Source organism: Armigeres subalbatus, chromosome 3, assembly GCF_024139115.2.
Source record: "Armigeres subalbatus isolate Guangzhou_Male chromosome 3, GZ_Asu_2, whole genome shotgun sequence".
NCBI lineage: Eukaryota > Metazoa > Arthropoda > Insecta > Diptera > Culicidae > Armigeres > Armigeres subalbatus.
The window spans coordinates 419,233,433-419,255,124 of record NC_085141.1 but is presented as its reverse complement, the minus strand read 5'-3'; the positions used below and the strand labels follow the sequence as shown (position 1 = coordinate 419,255,124).

The window sequence follows — 21,692 nt, the reverse complement described above, 5'->3', positions numbered from 1 at the left end:
TTTTAAACGATCGAAGACTAAGATATAAGAGACCCAATGGCGGTAGCAATTTTAGTTGGTAGTTGGAGTATTCCATATTTATATCAGAGACCTTATCTAACAACAACGTGTCTATATCCATAGTTTCAGCTAACAGTTTGGGACCTCAGACAGCCATATAGTATAATAACTCGTTTTGCTTGCCTTGCTACGCAATATACAAATGTACGCAATTAGTTGGCAAAAGAACACCAAGTTAAGAGTTGCCATCAAACTTATCACCGTAAGCAAGAAGCTTGCGAAAATCCTAGGAGAAGGAAAAAATATTAAAAGTTTACAAGGTTCATTTTCCTAGTAGCGAGCGTTGCATTTTAGACAATCCTTCCCTATCGTCATACTTTTTGGTCATAGCCCAAATGAGAAGAGTACCTACGAAATGAATGGGGTGGAACAAAAATTGTGGCGGTAAGTGGAATTTATGAATATTGTCTGTCTGCATAGAGTGGTTTCTATCATTTTTTTACTGGAAAATGTGTATTTCTGGAATATTGAGGAGGGTATTGCAGGCATAGCTTAAACAAAGTAATTATTGAGGGTTGTTAACTTTGTATGTGATGAAAGTCGTAATAGGAACATGCGAAGCTCGATAGAACGCCCACAAAAAATGATGTGTTTTCTTCAAAATCTGAAATTTGATTATGTTTAAAATTCGAATGTGTTCTAGGAAAATACTTAAGGATACAGCCAACTCGATTGATCTACAACTGAAGGCCATGCCGTCAAAAATGGCCAATGCACCTATTATACTGTCCAGCAGTGTAGAGTTAGAAAGTTCAAACTGAGTTGAACTGTGAGTATTGTTGACATTTTTATAGTTTTGATGTTTTCGAAGGCATGACCGAAATCAGCTGTTGCTTTTAGTAAATATTTGGAAAATGGAAACTGAGCTGAGCTGAACTAAGAGGACTGTTGACATTTTTTAAGTCTGTTGCAAGATTCATTTTCAAGAGCTCTATCCATTACTTTAATAAAATAAAAATATGTTAAATACGAATTGTGAGAGGATAGGAGCGAAAAAATGTGGGATACAATTAAATAAAATATAAAAAAATAAATATTGATCATACACAGATAAAAATATATTGTGATTTTAAATGTATTTACGTGCACATATTTGGAGCATTCAAATAAACGCAAAATTCAATAGATACTGTTCTTCCAAATCAAAATTAATTCAAACCGTGCTTGCTTGTAAAATTCAATCAAATTCAATTGAATATCGAATGTTAATCCGTTTGTTGGGATCAGTTGCAATTTTACACGTCATTCAAATTTCAAAATTATTTGCTGTGTATCATTCCGAAATGCTGATTGCATGCGAATGTTTTCAAGGCAATTAATGAATTTCAAAGTGCTCAACCATACTCCAAATAAATCAGCCAAAAACTGATTTAAAGTTTATTTAGTAATAGTAGAATTTTATGTCGAATTATTCATGGGCATGTTAACTTCATTTCCTGCAAATCTGGGCTCAATCGGGCTCTTCCATCCAATTTCCTGTACGAAATAGTAACAGAGGTGTATTTTCCCATATATTTCGGCTGAAACCCCCATATTAACTTCAAATCAATTGCGCCAGCTTATGCAATAACCGATCAGGCTGAAATTTTCAGAGAATGATTTTCTTACCTAAAGGCAAAATCCTGGAGGGTGCCCCATAGAATCCGACGACTTTTTTCTCCCCATACTAGACTAGGCCACTATAGTGGACACGGACAAAATTCAGACCATCATCGGAAGATAATTTAAATGATGAAAGTGATCCAGCAAGGGCAGTCACATAGTTTATTGAAGCGAAGAGGATCAAGCAAGCAGCAGATCATATGGCAAATCTCTTGGAGTGCTCAGAATACAATTTCACTTAACCCGGGTAGAAGAAAATAGCAAAAGAATAACAAAATTTGCCATTAATATATGAATAACAGAATAGCAAAATCTGATGTTTAGTTTGTTTGATATAGTTGCTAAAATAACTAAAATAATAACAGAAATTGTTCGAGAGAATAGCTAAAAAATAACTCATTTTGCCATTATAAGAGCAAACCAATAGCAAAATATTTGCAGAAAAGGAAATATTAAAATCAGTTATTATTGATATATTGAAAATGCAAATGATAAATGAATAACAAACTTTGTTATGATAACATAATCTGTTCTTCATTTGTTGTTCTGCTCTTTCTTACAATAACATGTAAATAACAAATGTTACTGTTATAACAGAAATTGTTGGTAGGATGTTATTTTATGTTATTCATGAATAACATAGCAATAACAAAATCTGATATCACAGCAAAATTTGTTATTATTATGTAATTTGTTTGTTATTTACCTCTACCCGGGAATCTGAATCGGAGCGATCAAAAAGGTACGACGAAAGCCAGTTTGAAATCCATGCAGGAAAGGCCAAGTAACTCATTATTGCAATGATAAGAATGTGTAGTCCCATATCAAACGCTGGAGAATGCCAGTTTCGCCGAAAGCCATTCGACTGAAGGCCACTACGCTGAAAGTTGTTTGGTCGCATATATCATTTAGCCGAGAATCTGTGTCAAAAGGTTCAAGGCCAAAGGTTCAAGAACAAAAGGTCGAAAGGACAAAATGTCGAAAGGACAAAAGACCGAAAGGACAAAAGGCGAAAGATAATAAGTCGAAAAGACTAATGATTGACAGTACAAAAGATCGGAAGGACAAAAAGTCGAAAGGAGAAAAGGTCGAAATTACATAAGGTCGAAGAAAAAGAAGGTAGAAAAATAACTGGGACAAAAGGTTGAAGGAATGAAAGGCTGAAAAATCTAACTAGATCAAAAGGTCGAAGAGGCAAAAGGTCGACAGAACAAATAGTCGAATGGACAGATATTGTAAGTTTCATTTTATCAATCATGGGCTGCTCTTAAGAGTAGACCTGTGCGCCGCCACGCCACGTCGCCACCGCCGGTGATTTTTTCACGCTGCCGCCGCCGTCAAAAATGAATCGGCGTGCCGCCACATGCAAGTTTTCCACGCCGCTGAACACTTTTTGCCATGCCGATGACTATTGGAGGACTATTAAGCCCGTTTCGTACATTTTGTTGACCTATTTAACTAGAAGGTTCATCATTAGCAATACATATTTTCAGTCAAGTTTGTACGCGACGAACGCGTTTCAGGACGGCATATGAATACCAACATCCAGCAACACAACTCGAAGGGGCGTGGTTTTGGTGCGCAGTTGCTCTCTGCCAACGCATACAATTTTGCTATATAACCTATGTATCATTCATGTCATTTTCATTCAGTAATAAACCTTTGTATCGGAAATATCAAACAAGTTAGTTTCTATCGAGAGGAAGTTTCCCGAGGGGCATCAGTGTTGAGTCTCATCTGGTCAGCGGGGCGACCAGCGACGAAGTGAGCTTGGTTCCGAGGTGGATCGTGTTGCATCTTGCAATCTCCTGCTATTCGCTTCGAGTGTTGGTGGAACGGAGCGAGGGGTGGAGCGGAGCGAGTAGTGGTGCCGTTTGAAGACAGCAACCGTGAGCGTGGTGTTGGCCGTGGAACGCAGGAGTGGATGCCAAAAGAGTTAATTATAATTTTCTATAGCCTATCGGCTTTCGGCATTGCTCCTGGCGTATTCATTGCGCCAAATCTGGTGGTTGAAGCGTATCCAGCTGTGTATGTGTGTCGGCACACAAGTGCCTGGTCCTTCGTGAGAACCGAATCGGTGGCAGCGGTTTCGAGGAGTGCGACTGACTGTACGTGCGGATTGGTGGTCGTATCAGTGGTGGATACGATCGTCGGTTTCATTCATCGTACGTTGGTGGCTGTGGTGTGTGTGCGCAGCCATTGGCGATACATCGTCCTACCGCTGTGGTGTTGAGGTGTAGGCAGCCGACGGAACGTTGGGTTGCAGTAGGCGGCTCATCACATAAGGTAAGCGCTCCCTTTATCTATTGGGTTAATGTGCAACGGGGCCGTACATTTGGTATGAGTGTTATATGGACTTGAGTATCCAACATTGGTCCGAAACGAACCGGATAATTATCAGTGAAATACATCCATTCACGATTTTTTGTAAATCTTCAAAATAAACTTTTTGTCAATCGAGTCAAATGCGTAAAAGTGATCGAAGTACAGTGGTACCTATATAAGTGAAAAGTGACAGTATAGTGAACAGTAATTGCCCTTGAAAGTGAAAAGTGACAGTATAGTGAACAGTAATTGCCCTTGAAAGTGATTGCCCTAGTGAGTGTATGGAAGTGAACAGCGTGATCATGGAGAAAATCAAGCAGTTGATACATCAACGCGGTCAAGTGAAAGGCCGAGTAACGAAGATTGTCAAGAAGCTTTGTGAAGCGGCAGATGAACCGGAAACCACGAGTTTTTCGCAGTTGAAGGCGTTAGAGAAGAAACTGGAACTAAATTACTCCGAGTACACCCAGACAACCACACATCGCATAAGAATGTACGATTAAAATCGTTTACCGATCCAATTTTCATCAAAATCGCATTATGGTGCGAAGCTCATCAGTTTATTTATAAACTTTCCCGCACAGTAGGCTATTTTGCGAGTTTATTCCAGCTTCATATGTTAACATCGCATATCCCTGCAAACAAACTCAAATGAAATCGGATTATCTGTCAAACAGAGTTTGTTATCACAAACTACATCGCAATGTATAACGAACAAACTCGCATGAAAATCGTGCATATCGCATACACTGCCGTGCTACGTCGGATAAGAAATACACATATATCGCCTCCACTTTTGTACGCAAAAAGCGTTTTCGCGACTGGTAAGCGATGAAATTTGTGTGCATAGGCATCGCATAACAGAAAAACAATTCTATTATGCATGCATTCTGGTTGTCTGGGCACAGCGAAGCATGACTTGGTCATTGCCATGTGCAGCGGTGAGAATTTGGAGGAACAGGATGAGAAGATGGAGGAGTTCGATGAGTTGCATACTGATGCATTGATGAAGCTTAATCTTCTAATGGATTTCTTCCGTGGTAATCCCGCACCAAATAACGTTGGAGTTCCTCAAGTGATCGTCACCCAGCAACCTCTGAGGACACCGATTCCAACTTTCGATGGAAAGTACGAAGGTTGGCCGAAATTCAAGGCTCTGTTTAATGACTTGGTTGGAAAGTGCGGTGACTCCGATGCAACTAAGCTACAGTACCTTGACAAAGCATTGGTCGGGGATGCTTCTGGTATATTGGACGCGAGAATTATCAACAACAACAACTATCTGCAAGCTTGGAAGCTGTTAGAAGAGCGTTTCGAGAATCCTAGAGTGATTATTGATACCCACATATCTGGTTTGCTATCTATGAAAGCGATTCCCAGGCAGAGCTACAAGGATTTGAGATCACTAATCGACAATTGCAGTCGTCATGTGGAAGGCCTGAGGTTCATGAAACAGGAGGTTGATGGCACAGCGGGACTCATCGTAGTTAAGTTATTAGCTATGTGTCTGGATGGAGAAACACGGAAGCAGTGGGAGCAAACCTTGGATCATGGCGAACTTCCCGATCTGGATGACACCTTGAAATTTCTCCGAAATTATTGCCAGGTACTCGAGAGATGCGAGGTAGACATGGCATCAGCAAAGATAGCAGTTAAACCTCTTGCAACCGGAAGAACGAGCGCACCACCGAGAACTTCTCATCCAGTGACTTCGAGTTCATCGGATAATGTGTGTGAAATATGTGAAGGTCAGCATATCAACTACAAATGTCCTAAATTCTTGAGCTTGAGTATCGATCAGCGTGTTACCAAAGTGAAACAAGTGGGTCTATGTTTCAACTGCCTTCGTAAGGGCCATCAAATCAGAATCTGTCCTTCGGACAAGGTATGTTCGAAGTGTTCTAAAAGACATCATACAATGTTGCATTTCGAGCAGGTATCCCAAGTTGAACCGGAGCAACAAGGTGACAGCGGAGAATCCGATTCACCCGAAGCGAAGACAGTATCAACTGTGCTACCGGGAGATCCTGTGTCTACAGCATGTTCTAGTGTTCAGCGACGAGCGAAACAAGTGCTTCTGATGACCGCATTGGTGAGTGTAGTGGCGAAGAGCGGAAAATCATTTAAGCTTCGTGCTCTTCTCGATTCCGGATCTCAAGTCAACTTGATCTCTGAATCCGCCGTGAAGCTGCTTTCTCTTCCAAGGTATCCAGCCAATATTCCTGTGGTAGGCGTGGGTGGTACTCGATCTCAGATCCGACATCGTGTTATTTTGAATCTATCCTCCGATTACTCTGGATTCGAGAGTAATGTAGACTGTCTGGTCACAACGAGAGTGACGGGGAAGATTCCATCCGTTGCAGTCAATATTACGGAATGGAAGTTTCCTCCTGGAATTGTCTTGGCCGATCCCAGTTTTAATGAATCGAAAGATGTGGATCTACTGATCGGTGCGGAGCTATTTTTCCAAATTCTGAAGCAAGCACAGTTGAAGATTTCCGAAGAATTGCCTACTCTGTATGAGACCCAGTTTGGGTGGGTGATGGCTGGTGCTGTAGATGAAGTCGATGGTGAAGTCGTCAACGTATTATGTGCAACTGATGAGGACCCTTTGCTGAAAAGCATTCAGCGGTTTTTTGAGCAAGAGGAGCTTGCAGAGGAGAAGGTAACCACGAGTGAGGAACAAGCGATTGAAGACCATTTCTGCGAAACGTATCGGCGAGATGAGGAAGGCCGATTTGTAGTTCAACTTCCGTTTCGTGAATCTCTCAACCAACTAGGGGATTCTCGGTCATTAGCAATGAGGAGGTTCTTGTCAACTGAGAGGCGCCTGGTCAACGACCCTGAGACGAAGAATATGTATCAATCCTTCCTTAAAGAATACGAAGATCTTGGCCACTGTCATGAGATTCGCGAGGAAGACGATCTACCGGGCCAACAAAGCTACTACTTTCCGCATCATGCTGTATTCAAACCATCAAGTACTAGCACAAAGTTACGTGTTGTGTTTGACGGTAAGGCGAAGTCTAATGGATTATCGCTCAACGAAGTTTTGATGATTGGCCCAAAAATCCAGAATGACTTATTCTCCATCGTACTGCGCTTCAGAAGACATATTTATGCATTCTCCGCAGACGTAGAAAAAATGTACAGACAAGTGAAAATTGATCCAAGCCAGACACGGTTCCAAAGAATATTTTGGCGTGACCATCCAACGGAATCAATACGAGTGTTGGAGTTATCCACAGTGACCTACGGAACAGCTCCTGCTTCCTTTCTAGCTGTTAGGTCTATGGTTCAACTTGCGAGAGATGAGAGCTCCAGTTTTCCAGAAGCTGCGGAAGCAATACTAGAAGACTGTTACATGGATGATATACTAAGTGGTTCTTCAACGCTAGAATCCGCAAAACAGCTACGAAGTGAAATAGAGAACTTGATGGCGAAGGGAAGATTTCCCATTCGAAAGTGGTGCTCAAACGACGATGAGGTGCTCGAAGGTGTTCCTGACCAGGATCGAGAAAAGCTGGTTCGGATTGAAGATTCTGGTACCAACGAAACTATTCGAACATTGGGTATTTTGTGGAACCCAAGAAGTGACCAATTTCTTTTCTGGAGAAGCCCAGAAGTAGCGCAAATCGACGACAAGATTACAAAAAGGAGCGTTCTTTCTCAAATTGCCAAATTATTTGATCCGCTTGGCCTCATATCTCCTGTTATCGTAGTAGCCAAGACAATCATGCAGCAATTATGGGCTGATGGATTGGGATGGGACGAGATCCTCGAAGGCGACTTGCTGAAAAGATGGGTGGCGTTTTATCAGTCATTGATAGAGTTGAATGAGATAAAAATACCAAGATGTGTCATTGTTCCAAAAGCTCTTCGAATTGAGATTCACGGATTTGCTGATGCTTCATGTGCTGCATACGGTTCTTGTATTTATTTGCGTTGTGTTCAAAACGACGGAGCTGTGGCCGTGCGATTGTTATGCAGTAAGTCAAGGATAGCCCCTTTACGCCGCCTCACAATGCCTAGACTGGAATTGTGTGCGGCAGTGACTCTGGCGAGATTGGTTAGCATGGTGGTACCGATTCTGAAAATCGAGGTTCATGATGTAAAATTGTGGTCGGATAGCCAGATCGTGTTGGCATGGTTAAAAAAGAGTCCAGATCAACTACAAGTGTACGTAAGAAACAGAGTTTTGGAGATTGGCAGACTGTGTAGTGACTTTGATTGGAATTATGTCAGGTCCGAGGAAAATCCGGCGGATCTAGTGTCCCGAGGATGTTATCCAGAAGTGTTGCGTCGCTCAGATATCTGGTGGAATGGCCCACCATTTTTGCGAGCTATGACCTACGAGAAACAGAATACTCCAGTGATTCTTGATGACGAATTGCCAGAATTGAAGGACACTCAAGTGTGTAATCCAGTGGTCGAGATTGAGGACGAACCAGTGTTTCAACGGTGTGGAACTTTTTCGAAGCTACAGCGGATATTGGCTCAGGTGGCCAGATTTACTCGTTTAGTACGGATGTCCAAGGAGAAACGTGCAAATTCCAAATACATTTCTGTGCAAGATATGCGAAAGGCAACATTGTACATTGTGCGCGTTCTGCAGCGGAAGGAATTGTGTGATGAAATCCAGTGTGTCCAGAGCAATCTGCTGCCAAAGCGACTTGCAAATTTGCAACCGTTTCTAGACGATGGGGGTTTACTAAGAGTCGGCGGGCGTTTACAGAACTCTAAACTTCCGTTCGATGCCAAACATCAATTACTTCTACCAAGCAATCATAGAGTGACTGAAATGCTCATCCGAAAATATCACGAGGAAAGGTTACATGAGGGACCATCGGGCCTGTTGGCAGCAATAAGGCAGAAGTACTGGTTAGTGAATGCCCGTTCCGCCATTCGTAAAGTGACTCGCAGTTGCGTTAAGTGCTTTAAAAGCAACCCAAAGGGAGTTCAACCCGTGATGGGAAATCTACCAGAGGAGCGTGTGAATTGGGCAGCAGCTTTCGAACTCACCGGTGTGGACTACGCTGGCCCCGTGACAGTGAAGGAAGGAAGGCATAAGCCAAGGCACGTAAAGGCCTATATTGCATTATTTGTGTGTATGGTGACAAAATCGATTCATCTCGAGCTCGTGTCGGATTTGACTACCGCAGCTTTTCTCGCCGCCTTGGATCGTTTTATTAACCGGCGAGGAATGGTGCGTAAAATTATGTCGGACAACGCGACCAATTTTGTTGGTGCCTCCAAGGAGTTACATCAACTGTTCTTGATGTTCCGTGACAGGTCTTCGACCGCAAAAATCCATGATTTTCTAATAAAGAAGGAGATAGAGTGGGAATTCATACCTCCCAGGTCACCGAACTTTGGAGGTTTGTGGGAGGCAGGAGTCAAGGTTATCAAATCTCATCTGCATCGGACTCTAGGCAATGCCATTTTGACGTTTGAAGAGTTTGGAACAGTTTTGACTCACATTGAAGCCATTGTGAATTCTAGACCGTTGTATGCTTTGTCTGATGATCCGAACGAGCCGCTTCCAATAACCCCAGCTCATCTAATGCTAGGAAGACCGTTAGAACCGATCAAGAAGCCATCGTACTCAGGAATACCAGTGAACCGCTTGTCTCGATATCAGTATTTGAATTGTTTACGTGAAGGATTTTGGGCAAGGTGGTCACGTGACTATTTGTCATCACTGCAATCAAGGGCAAAATGGACAAAAAGTGAACCGAATGTTAAAATAGGTACCATTGTGCTACTTAAAGAAGACAATCAACCAGTTCAAACATGGAAGATGGGCCAAATCGTTGCACTTTACCCGGGTAGGGACGATGTGATTAGAGTCGCCGATGTGAAGACCGAAGCTGGTGTTTTTCGTCGCTCTGTCCGAAAGTTGGCACCTCTTCCTATTGCGGACAACGTAGAATCAACAAAATTGGTTTTGGAATAAGATCCCAACTGGCGGGAGTATGTACGCGACGAACGCGTTTCAGGACGGCATATGAATACCAACATCCAGCAACACAACTCGAAGGGGCGTGGTTTTGGTGCGCAGTTGCTCTCTGCCAACGCATACAATTTTGCTATATAACCTATGTATCATTCATGTCATTTTCATTCAGTAATAAACCTTTGTATCGGAAATATCAAACAAGTTAGTTTCTATCGAGAGGAAGTTTCCCGAGGGCATCAGTGTTGAGTCTCATCTGGTCAGCAGGGCGACCAGCGGAATCGAAGCGAGCTTGGTTCCGAGGTGGATCGTGTTGCATCTTGCAATCTCCTGCTATTCGCTTCGAGTGTTGGTGGAACGGAGCGAGGGGTGGAGCGGAGCGAGTAGTGGTGCCGTTTGAAGACAGCAACCGTGAGCGTGGTGTTGGCCGTGGAACGCAGGAGTGGATGCCAAAAGAGTTAATTATAATTTTCTATAGCCTATCGGCTTTCGGCATTGCTCCTGGCGTATTCATTGCGCCAAATCTGGTGGTTGAAGCGTATCCAGCTGTGTATGTGTGTGTCGGCACACAAGTGCCTGGTCCTTCGTGAGAACCGAATCGGTGGCAGCGGTTTCGAGGAGTGCGACTGACTGTACGTGCGGATTGGTGGTCGTATCAGTGGTGGATACGATCGTCGGTTTCATTCATCGTACGTTGGTGGCTGTGGTGTGTGTGCGCAGCCATTGGCGATACATCGTCCTACCGCTGTGGTGTTGAGGTGTAGGCAGCCGACGGAACGTTGGGTTGCAGTAGGCGGCTCATCACATAAGGTAAGCGCTCCCTTTATCTATTGGGTTAATGTGCAACGGGGCCGTACATTTGGTATGAGTGTTATATGGACTTGAGTATCCAACAAAGTTCGTATTGCATTTATCTACATCTAAGCATGCAGAAATTATTAAATGGCAACCTACCCACAATTGTACCTAGCACTAGTACTTCAGAGAAATATACAAAGGGAATTTGAAGAAAATGCTCCAGGAACTTCCAAAAGAATTCATGCAGAAATCTCCGGAAGAATTATTTAAGGACTTCGGACGAACTTCCTGAGAAGCTTCAAAAGGAATTCCTGAAGAAACTTTCGAAAAAATTACAGAAGAAACTTCCTGAGAAATTCCTGGAGGAATTTCGATGGAACTTTAATAGGAATTGCGGGAAGAATTCTTAGAAGACCTTTACAAGGAATTTCTGTAAGTTCTTCCCGGAGAATTCCTGGAGCGAAATCCCAACTAATTTCTGGTGAAATCTCCGGAAAATTTTTTGGAAGCACTTCCGGAAGAGTTTCATCTAAAAGAAATGATGGCGGAGTTTCCGGATGAATTTCTGGAGGAACTTCCAGGGAAATTTTATGAGGAATTTCCCATCCCTTTGAATAACGAAACTAAAAATTTTCGCCCTCTCCTGCATTACCGTCTCTGGTTGAAGTATCTCTTCCTACAAAGCCAACTGAAGCACGATTTCGCCCCAAATTGAAACTGCGCATGTCCAATTTTTCCCTCTTTGCAAAGACATGCACCACTATTACGATCTGCGAGAAAGCGAACAAAATCCATCTGAAAGATTGAGAGCTCCACCTCAACCCTCAATACATTTGTGTCAATGAAGGCGACGAGAGAATCCAACCGCGGGCATTCACGAGTGTATGGGTGTGACAACTTTTCAAATTTTAAAAGCAAACCTCTTTGGCGCGCTCGGTTCGGTGCAGATTGGGTGGCGAAAATTCCGGTACAGTGCAACTGATGCAATATCTTCGCCCACCAGCAACCAGAGGAAGTGCATGTTGCTATTGCTTTCGGTGGAAGAATGTTTGCGAAACTCTTAATGGTTGGTAAGAAAATTCATCAGCAAGATGTATGCACTTCAAGTAAACTGGTTTAAGCTATGATTGAGGTAAAATATGACTCATAAATGATTATGATATACCCAACATTTATTTGTTAAGCGAACAGTTTATTTTTAATAATTGCATTGTCTCTAGGTCTCACTCACACCCAGCGATTTTTGGATTTTCTAACAATTCTGTATAAGCACTTAGCAAAACCTGTACAAAAACTGGTCAAATTCCCAAGTGTTAGATTCTTATACAAATTTAAACTCACAAACAAATATTGTAAAAACTTGCAAAATTAGAGTATCATACAAAATTTATGTAAGAATCTAGCATTTTCATATCGCACGATTCACCGCGTATTTACCTGAATTTCGGAACAAAAATAAACATCATTTTGCTTAGTTCTGCTGTCCAAAATAAGATACAATGTTGAACACATCGACCAAATCAAAAGTCAGTTCCAGTAGTGCCATCCTCATCATCACAGCCCATCTCCCAGGGAGAACCACACGAGATCACGTGCACGCTTCATTATAACCGTCCCAACGGAGGTCCTCAGGACAGGATTGTAGGCACTCAATTTACCCATTGTCAAAACGTGTTGAGAAATTGTAACATTAATAACGGTCAATAAACGACTTGCTGCCGTTGCTACCTACTTACTGATGATGCAGTCGAAACTGAAACGAAGGGAAAGGTCCGGTCGGAACTGCATTTCTGGTTAGATTCGATGTACACTTTCCTTCCATATTGCTGTTTTCGAGGGTGCATGGACAATGTAGTGCCATTTAAGGCCGTTCGGGAAAAGAACCATGGTGCTGAATGCAATTCAAAGAAGATTATTTATAGGGAAAATATGAACGTGAATTATGCGAAGCAGCATGGAAGGACGTCGTAAATCAGTATGGTTAGGAGCGGAATAATAAGCGTGACAGCCGGGACAACATTTTGCAAGCACCGACGGCGAGGCTTGTGCTGGATACACGCAAAAACACAGTTATATGTGAATTTAGGTGATTCATTTTCTATTTTTTTACCTTTACCTGTATTATGGACCCTACATTCAATTTGACATTGACCATTGAATTAAAGACTGGCATGCATTGGGCAATTTAGTATTTAGCAATATGAAGAAAGAATGTTGAGTATGCGTTGACGTGTGTTGATAAGCATCGAGCTGACGTGAATATAAAAAAACCAATTTAATTCAGTGGCGATACTGCCTTTCTCGCATTTAGCCAAGACACCAACCTTATGTGGGGCTTATAGTTTGATTCCATTTTCTTAAAACTTTTAAACGTAATAGTCGATTGTTATCAAATTCAATGGTGATCAACAAGGCTTTGTCCCTGTCGAGATGCAACTTGTTGCGAGAAAATCGTTAAATTACTATATGAAAAAGTGGCTAATGTTTTCGGTTGCACACACACATACACACGGACGGACAGACATTTGTTCAGTTCGACGAGCTGAGTTGATTGGTATATAGCATCATGGGTCTCCGACACTTCTATAAAAAGTTTGATTTTGGAGTGAAGTGATAGCCTTTCGGTACAACTTTGTTGTACGAGAAAAAAAATGAATATTATTGCAACAATCTAGGACTAAGTCTGCCTAATGAAATTTTCATAAAATTATAAGTGATAAGTGTAGAAAGAGATTTTACAATTACAGAATAATTACAAATACTTTTAGTTGTGGTGTGATGAAATTTCTATTAACTTCAATGAAATCTGGAAAACCCTAGATTGAGAGTATGGATGACCATTGTGAAGCGGAGCAGTAGAAACCAGCATTGCGATGGAGAACCGGGCTGCTAGAGGGATTGCTGTCCTGCATTGTCAGCAAGCTTTGCAGTATCCTAATGATCAGGTATGGGACCTAACTGGTTCCACGTGAAAGGGAGCTAAGGAAAAGGGAAATCCGGATTATCTCGTCATAAGTGTATCGATTACAAACTTTTAATGGCGGAACGAAACGAAACTTTTATTTTTCCCACGAATTTTTATTAAATTATTTTTTGAAATCGTTAAAAGGTCCATCACATGATGAGTGAAAACCTCTCAAAGATAAATATGATCCATCCATTGGGTTCGTGATCAACAACTTTGAATAAATGTCCTACAGCACGCATGTTTCACAGGCTACTGCAACATATATGTGACCGGATTTAGTCAAAATCAAGTTTTTGCAACCCATTTTGTTTGACTTGTGCTGCATGGGGTGCCAATAAAACCATATAAATAAAATTATATGGATTGCTGGTCTAATACGCAGCAATATGACATCTTTAATCACTAAATAATTTGATTTTTTTTCTTGTTCATATCATCCGCATCTTCAACATCACAAAGATTGATCGGCTCGTGATCTGAAAGTTTTCAGGGTAACAATTTGCCAGTTTTGAAGTAATATTTTAACACGTAGGGGAAAACGAACTATTATGGAAGAGTGGACCATCATGTCAGTTTCAAATTGATATGAGATTTTATTCAAACGAACTGAATATCTTTTTTATAATTCATATATTTTAATTGGGGAATAACATTTTACTGGACCCTATTTTTATAACTAAGGAGCTAACCACGTGGGAAGATTGTATGACATTTGCCAGAAAACCATTTGCCAGAATCAATTTGCCAGAATGATTTTTGCCAGAAACCCATTTGCCAGAATGGACCATATACCAGAAAGCAATTCCCCAGAAAAGACCATTTGCCAGAAATAGTAAAACTGGAAATTTCGGTTATTATTGGTGGCTAAATAATAGAAAAAAAATAATTTTGCATGAGAGGTATAATTAATTTTCATAAAAGGGATTATCTTCTATATATAAAAATGAGTTTACATTACCTTTGAGGCAATATAACTCATGAACGGATGGACCGATTTTCAAGATTTCCACACTGATCGCTTTGTCTTGGGATCAGCTGTGTTTATATATGTGTTTCTTCTTTTCTTCTTCAGTGGCTCTACATTCCAACTAATTGACCTCTGTTCAAATTAGTTTTCTATGATTTCCAATTGTTAATTGAAAGCTTTCCTATGCTCGCCATTGCATGAGTATGTATTTTGTATGACAAGTACAATGGATACACTATGCCGAAGGTTTCGAGAGAAGTTTCCGAAAACATCCTGAACCGGACGAGAATCTAGATTAGGAATCCTCGCTTTTGCTCGCAAGACTACTGGTGACATTCATATTTGTCTAATACCAAACAAATTGTTTACCAATGGATATCATATTCCTTCACCTCATTCCAGACGCAGATTTCATTTCAAAAATTTAATCATATCTACAATAAATCACCCACTTTGAGCGTGCTTACAGTGGTACTCTTTCTTAACTTTCTGAAACCAGTATGGCGAAGAATTTGAGTTCGATTTCTCAAAATTAAGCACCTTCATCGAAAAAATATTTGGTAGAGAGTGGCGCACCTTCCTACATAACTGGTACCAGATAGTTTTTCGTGATACTTTTATGAAATCCCGCGTTAGATGCCTTTCGCCATCACCACAACGATGAGGAAACCCTTCCAATAATTCTTGGATAATATCACTTTATGTCGATGTACCCGTTAGGCATAGGACGTTAGGCATAAGACGTTGAGCATAAGTACGTTAGGCATAATGTCTGTTACGCATAATTGACGTTAGGCATAAAATTCAAAAAGAACAGCCTATGACATAAAGAAGGCAGAATTATCCAAGTCCATTATGCCTAACGTATATCATGCCTAACGTACTTATGCTTAACGTCCTTATGCCTCGTCTATGCCTAACGTCCTATCTTAACGTCGCGGACACCTTTAAGTTACACTTGACAACTATTTGCATGAATAGTTATATGTACAAGTCTAGGCAAAATGTCTACTTGCAAAGAAGGAATTATATCCACCATTGCCTTAATTCGGACAAGCGCCTACTTTTAAACAATGAATTACATCCACAATTGCCTTAATCCGGGTAAGCGCCTACTTTTGAAGAAGGAACCACATCTTCCATTATAGTAATCCCGGCAAACGACTACTTTTAAAGAAGGAATCACATGCGCCTACTTTTGATGAAAAAATTACAACCACCATTGCGTTAATCCGGACAAGCGTCTGCTTTTGAAGAAGGAGTCACATTCACCATTACCTTAATCCGGACAAGCGCCTATTTTTTAAGAAAGGATAATACCCACCATTGCCTTAACGAGCAAACAAATATTTGAAAGAAAAAATCACATCCGCCATTATTGCCTTAATTTGGGCAAGCGGCTATACCTGGCTTATGCATGCTTTCTTCAAAAGAATTACGTCTTTCCAATTCTATTATTGATCGCGGTGTTATATTCCTCAAATTCCGTATGAAAAATGTCCTGCTGTTCACAGTTATGCCAAAAGTTTATGGCGCTATGAATTATTGCCATACTGGAAACAGCATGCATGCAAATAGGAAAGGAGCATCCATAAATTACGTAAGGCTTAGAGGGAGACGGGGGGTTGGACGAAATGTGATAATCCATACAAAATATTCAAGTGATTCATACAAAAGTGTGTACTAGGGAAGGGGTTTAAAATGGCCAAATTTTGCGTTACGTAATTAATGGATTTTCCCAAATGACCAATTCTGGGACTGGTGCATTCTGGGGAATGGTGCATTCTGGCAAACGGTTTCTGGGAATGGTCCATTCTGGCAAATTGATTCTGGCAAAAGCCTTCTGACAAATGACTTTCTGGCGAATGTCATACAACCCGTGGGGAAGTAAGCGAGGTGGATTGTCCATGATTTCGGTATTTTTCGATGTTCAGTCCTATTCAGTGCTGTACAATTTTTTAAAGACAGAATCATCGTCTTCGACTATAGGTCGCACAGACTGAACGCTTTACACCTACACTCAGCGAACTGGGCTATGGAAATTCATAACTGGCGCCTTAGGAATATTCGGTTGTATGAAATCGCCAGAAAGTCATTTCCAGAACTTTCCAATGGACCATTTCCCAGAAAGCCATTCATAAATGCACCATTCCCAGAATTTCATCTCCTGCGCGCGTTTGTCCAGTATACGCAATAATTCTTAAGATTGTATAACATTTCACCGGAAACTATTTAGAACTGGCGGTTTGTAACTTTTGGCATGACATTTGGCAGTTGTACCTTTTCGCATTGACTTTTGGTATGTACCATTTCGCGGAATGCACCATTTCGCGTAATATTAATAATAGCCTTTGTTCATTCAGCATTGCTACAATTATTACCTGCGAGGTTTCTGAGCAATTTTTTGACGTGGGACTTACGTCTTTCTTTACTATACTGGGGTCATTTAGATTTTGGAAATCGAGAGCGTTACGCTGGAAGGAAGTTTGAACATTACTAGCGCCTTTATCTTTCGATGGATTTTAAGATTATATATCAATCGACTCGGACACTCTCCAGCATTTAGCCTATTCCATTGAAACTTTAGATTATTAACGCTATTGAAAATCTCAATTCTTTCAAAGCCAGCAAAATTTCTATGTACCAAGCCCGTGCATTCTAACGGACATCAGAATGCGGTATCTCACGGGCCTTCATCTACGGAAGATTTTCTTTATATAAAGTAGTGCCGCTGTAGAGTCATTACAATTTGAAACAGCAGCGCGTACGGTCTTTTGCTCGCGCATTTTCGTTTCGTTCGTTCGTTCGATGTTCACCTACACACAGCGATAGCATGCAGTCACCAGCGTGAACTGCCGGTGGGTCTGCGAATATTCATGAAAGAAGTGGGCGCATTTTTTTGTCTTTCTGTGCTTGATGATGGTCGGATGCAGTGGTGTCGTTGCAATGGATCCAAGCCCATCGCATCGCTCACGTTCGGCTAGAGGCTGATGATGACTGAGGCAGCAGGGCAGCGTGTGGGATGAAGAAGAATAAACTAAGAGATTTGGTCTGCTCTTAAACGAAAAGTGATTGGTTTCATAATCCACATTTAATATTTATACTTGACGTAGACTCAGGTTTGGAATTAAAACAATAAATAATTTTTCTTTGACGTATTAGCAGTATCTCCTCTATTTTAGTGGGGTTACGGCTCTTGACTGTTTCTTATTGTGATTTTTTCAGCAGTAAGCATGCATGTTAGCAAAAAGAAGCAACGAAATGGTGCTGTATTTCTTTGTTTGGAAAACGGACAGTTCCCTAAAATAGCACATTTAACCCAATTCTGAAAATTTTATAAATAGAATTTTTAAACTTCAAATACTATCATCAATAAGAAATCTATAAATGCCCTACATTTGCTTGAGTAAATAAGGGCTTAATAGTTAGAAACAAAGCAATTCTAATTATATTTATTAATTTAATTTCCATAAGTTTTGAATAAACAAATAGTTAATAATTCTATGCATGGAATTGACTTTCCAATATCGATACCTTTTATCAAACTCCATAGATCCAAAAGTTGGACGTTAAATTATAAATACGTTACGTTTATACAAGTCTACGTCTACTCGAGTGATGTTAAAACATTACCACTGCTCGTTTTTTTTAAATTCTTTAAACACGAGATTAACACGTTACTTTTCTGCCAAGCCGAAACAAATTTTTTCGATAAATTTCCTGAACCGGGCCAGAAGTTGAGCTCACCTCCTTCAGCATTATTGCTTGGCAGCCACCCATCTTCCGCACGGCTAAGAAGGCCACCAGAATATTTAGAAGAAGTTTTAAAATTTTCAATTGTACCTTATACCGGGCAGATAAATCCATTTAAAGAAAACGTTACCTCTTCTTTCGCCTTATACCGGGCACACGTGTTCATTTAAAGAAGGCATTATCAACTCATTTCGCCTTATACCGGGCAGATTCATCAATTTAAAGAAGGCGTTACCTCTGCCTTTGCCTTATACCGGGCAGACGCGTTCTTTCAAAGAAGGCATTATCAACTCCTTTCGCCCTATACCGGACAAATGCATCCATTTAAAGAGGTGTATCCCTTCGCCTTATACCGGAAGACGTGCTCTTTGAAAGAAGACATTAGCAACTCCTTCGCCTTATACCGGGCAGTAGATATGGTGGGTTTCAGGTTTTGAAACTCGCAAATCGGACCCGAAGCCGGGTTTGTGTCGGGTTCAGGTTTGAAAATGAGTACAATATCGGTTTGGTCGGTACGAGTTTAAAAATAAAATACTGAAAATTATTTTATTCAGTTTTAATTGTGAGGCTAGTTCGTTGTTTGGCTGACATTTTTTCAATTTCAAGACAACCAGAAAATATCTTGTTTTAATTTTCCGGAGTAAACTTTTGTGCGGCTTAAATAATTAAATTATTGTTAGTTTCGGGTCAGTACGGATTTACGAATGCAAAATTCTCGATACGGATCGGTTCAGTTGCATCAAATAAAAAAATTAGCCCAGATTTCATGTAATTAAGCGAAATCTTAAAACTCGAATGATAATTATTCTAACTGAATTCCGTCAAATGGCATTCCGCGGAATGATTTTCAGTGAAAGTACATTCCGCGAAATGTCTTTCGGAAAAAGTTCATCCGCGAGAATTTTCAGAGGTTGTTACATTCATTATACAGTCCATTCAAGTCAGAACACATAAACGGGAGGAGTCATTTGGCATGAGGACATTTTTCATAATTTTGCTTTGTTGTTGTTTATAGTTGTTTTCTACTGGGGAATATAATACCGCACCGGTCGATAATAGAGTTGAAAAGACCTAATCCGTCATAGACATGCACTCAAAAAAGCGTTCGAGTGAACTAACAAGTTCACGGTGTATTTTCGTGAAACACAGTCGGATTCGGGAACAAAGTCACGTTTTCTGGAACGTTCTGGAAAACGTGACTGGTGTTCGAATCCATGAAATAAATCATGTGTATTTTGCGTTCGAATTCGGGAACGCTTTTCTGCATAAAGCCGAGTATAGCATTACCCGGATTAAGGCAAAAATGGCGGATGTGATCCTTTCTTTCAAATAAATGTTTGCCCGGATAAAGGTGTATGTGATCCCTTTTTTCAAAATAGGTGCTCGGATTAAGTAAATGGTAGATGTGACTCCTTATTTAAAAATAGGCGCTTGCCGGGATTAAAGCAATGGTGGATATGATCCCTTCTTCAAAAGAAGGCGTTTGTCCGAATTAAGGCAATGGTGAATGTGATCCCTTCTGTGTGCCATGAATTTATAGTTATTTGAATTCTCATTTAGCAGTATGTAATATGCATAATATTCATTGCCGATATCTATCTCATCGATCTTACGTCTCACATGACTCGCCAAACGCAACCATGCCAACGAGGCATAATTTGAATTGAGCGTCAGTAGGCCAAGACTTAACACGTTTAGCAACCAGTTTTCCCTAGACGACACGTAAGTACTATTTTGTCCCCGACAAATGCATAACGTATTCGGCTGGTCCTTTTCCGATGACACAAGGCCACACACCTTCTTTAAAAGTAGGCGCTTGCCGGGATTAATGTAATGGAAGATGTGATTCCTTCTTTGAAAGTAGGCGCTTGCCCGGATTTAGGAAATGGTGGATGTGAACCATTCTTTATAAGTAGACGCTTGCCTGGATTGAAGCAATGGTGGATAAGTCCCTTCTTCAAAAGATGGGGCAATGGTGAATAATTTTTTTCAAAAGAAGGCGCTTGCTCTGATTAAGCAATGGTGGATGTGGCCCTTCTTTAAAATAGGCGTTTGCCACAAATGAAGCAATGGCGGATGTGATTCTTTCTTCAAAGGTAGGTGCTTGCCGAATTAAAGGTCTAAGGCGCTTGTCGATTAAGGCAATGGTGATGTGGTCCCTTCTTTGAAAGTAGGAGGCAGCGAGGAGGCAATGTTCCGGTGGGGATGTAATGCCAATGAAGAAGAAGAAGAAGAAGAAGAAGGTGTTATCCCTTCTTTAAAAGCAGGTGTTTGCCCGTCCCCGTGTTTGAATATGTCAAGTGTGGATATGATTCCTTCTTTGGAAATAGACCTTTTACCTAGACTTGTAGATATAACATCTTCAATGAAAGCAAATGGCGTCTATTATGACTTAAAATGATATATCAATTATAGATATGATTTAATTTTAAAAATGAAGTTTGCGTCTGGAATGGGCGAAGAAAAATATGATATCCATTCGTAAACAGTTTGTTTGGTATTAGACAAATATGATTTTTTAAAACAGTATCCATCTTTCTGAGAATTGTCTATTATGTTAAATAATCCCTTTTATGAAAAATAATGATTCCGCAAATCCTTCATTAGTAAATAATGCCAGATCCCGTTATGCAAAATTACCTTCTTTATATCATTTTTTTTTATTCTTTGACCAATAATAATCAAATTTCATTTTACTATTTCTGAGAATGGTACATTCTGGCTAATGTCTATTCTGGGGAAAGGCTTTCTGACATATGGTCCATTCTGGCAAATGGGTTTCTGGCAAAAATCATTCTGGCAAATTGATTCTGCAAATTGATTCTGGCAAATGTCATACAATCGAATATTCGACTGATTATTCTACCAACGCATAGTTACCTTCCCGACTATTCGAGCGTTGATGGGCGTCTACATATAGGCTGAGGTGGCAAAATAAAATTTCCATAAAAATTAGAAATTTTCCATAAACAATTAGAAATTGCAATAAAGAAATCAGTTATGAGCAATAAATAAATGAAATTTCCAAATAAACAAAATTTCCATAAATAATTAAAATTTTCCACAAAACAAAATAAATAAGCCTTTTAAAGCAAAATTGCAATTATAAAGAAAATTTTCCATAAAAAATCAAATGTCCACGAAAAAAATACAAAATTTCATAAATAAATCAATATAGCAATAAAATTTACAAAATTTTCCACAAAATAAATATTTTTCCATAAAAAATAAAATTTTACACAATAATCAACAAAAAAATCAAA

At 40.3% G+C, this 21,692-nt stretch overlaps 1 protein-coding gene across 1 annotated transcript; it reads left to right on the top strand.

Annotated features, from left to right (window-relative positions):
- Positions 1-4,870: 4,870 nt before the first annotated feature.
- LOC134223108 (uncharacterized) lies at positions 4,871-8,730 on the top strand. The gene is made up of 3 exons (XM_062702246.1): positions 4,871-5,872; positions 5,924-8,628; positions 8,685-8,730. The coding sequence occupies exons 1-3, from the start codon at positions 4,871-4,873 to the stop codon at positions 8,728-8,730; spliced, it is 3,753 nt and encodes a 1,250-aa protein (XP_062558230.1).
- Positions 8,731-21,692: the final 12,962 nt, after the last annotated feature.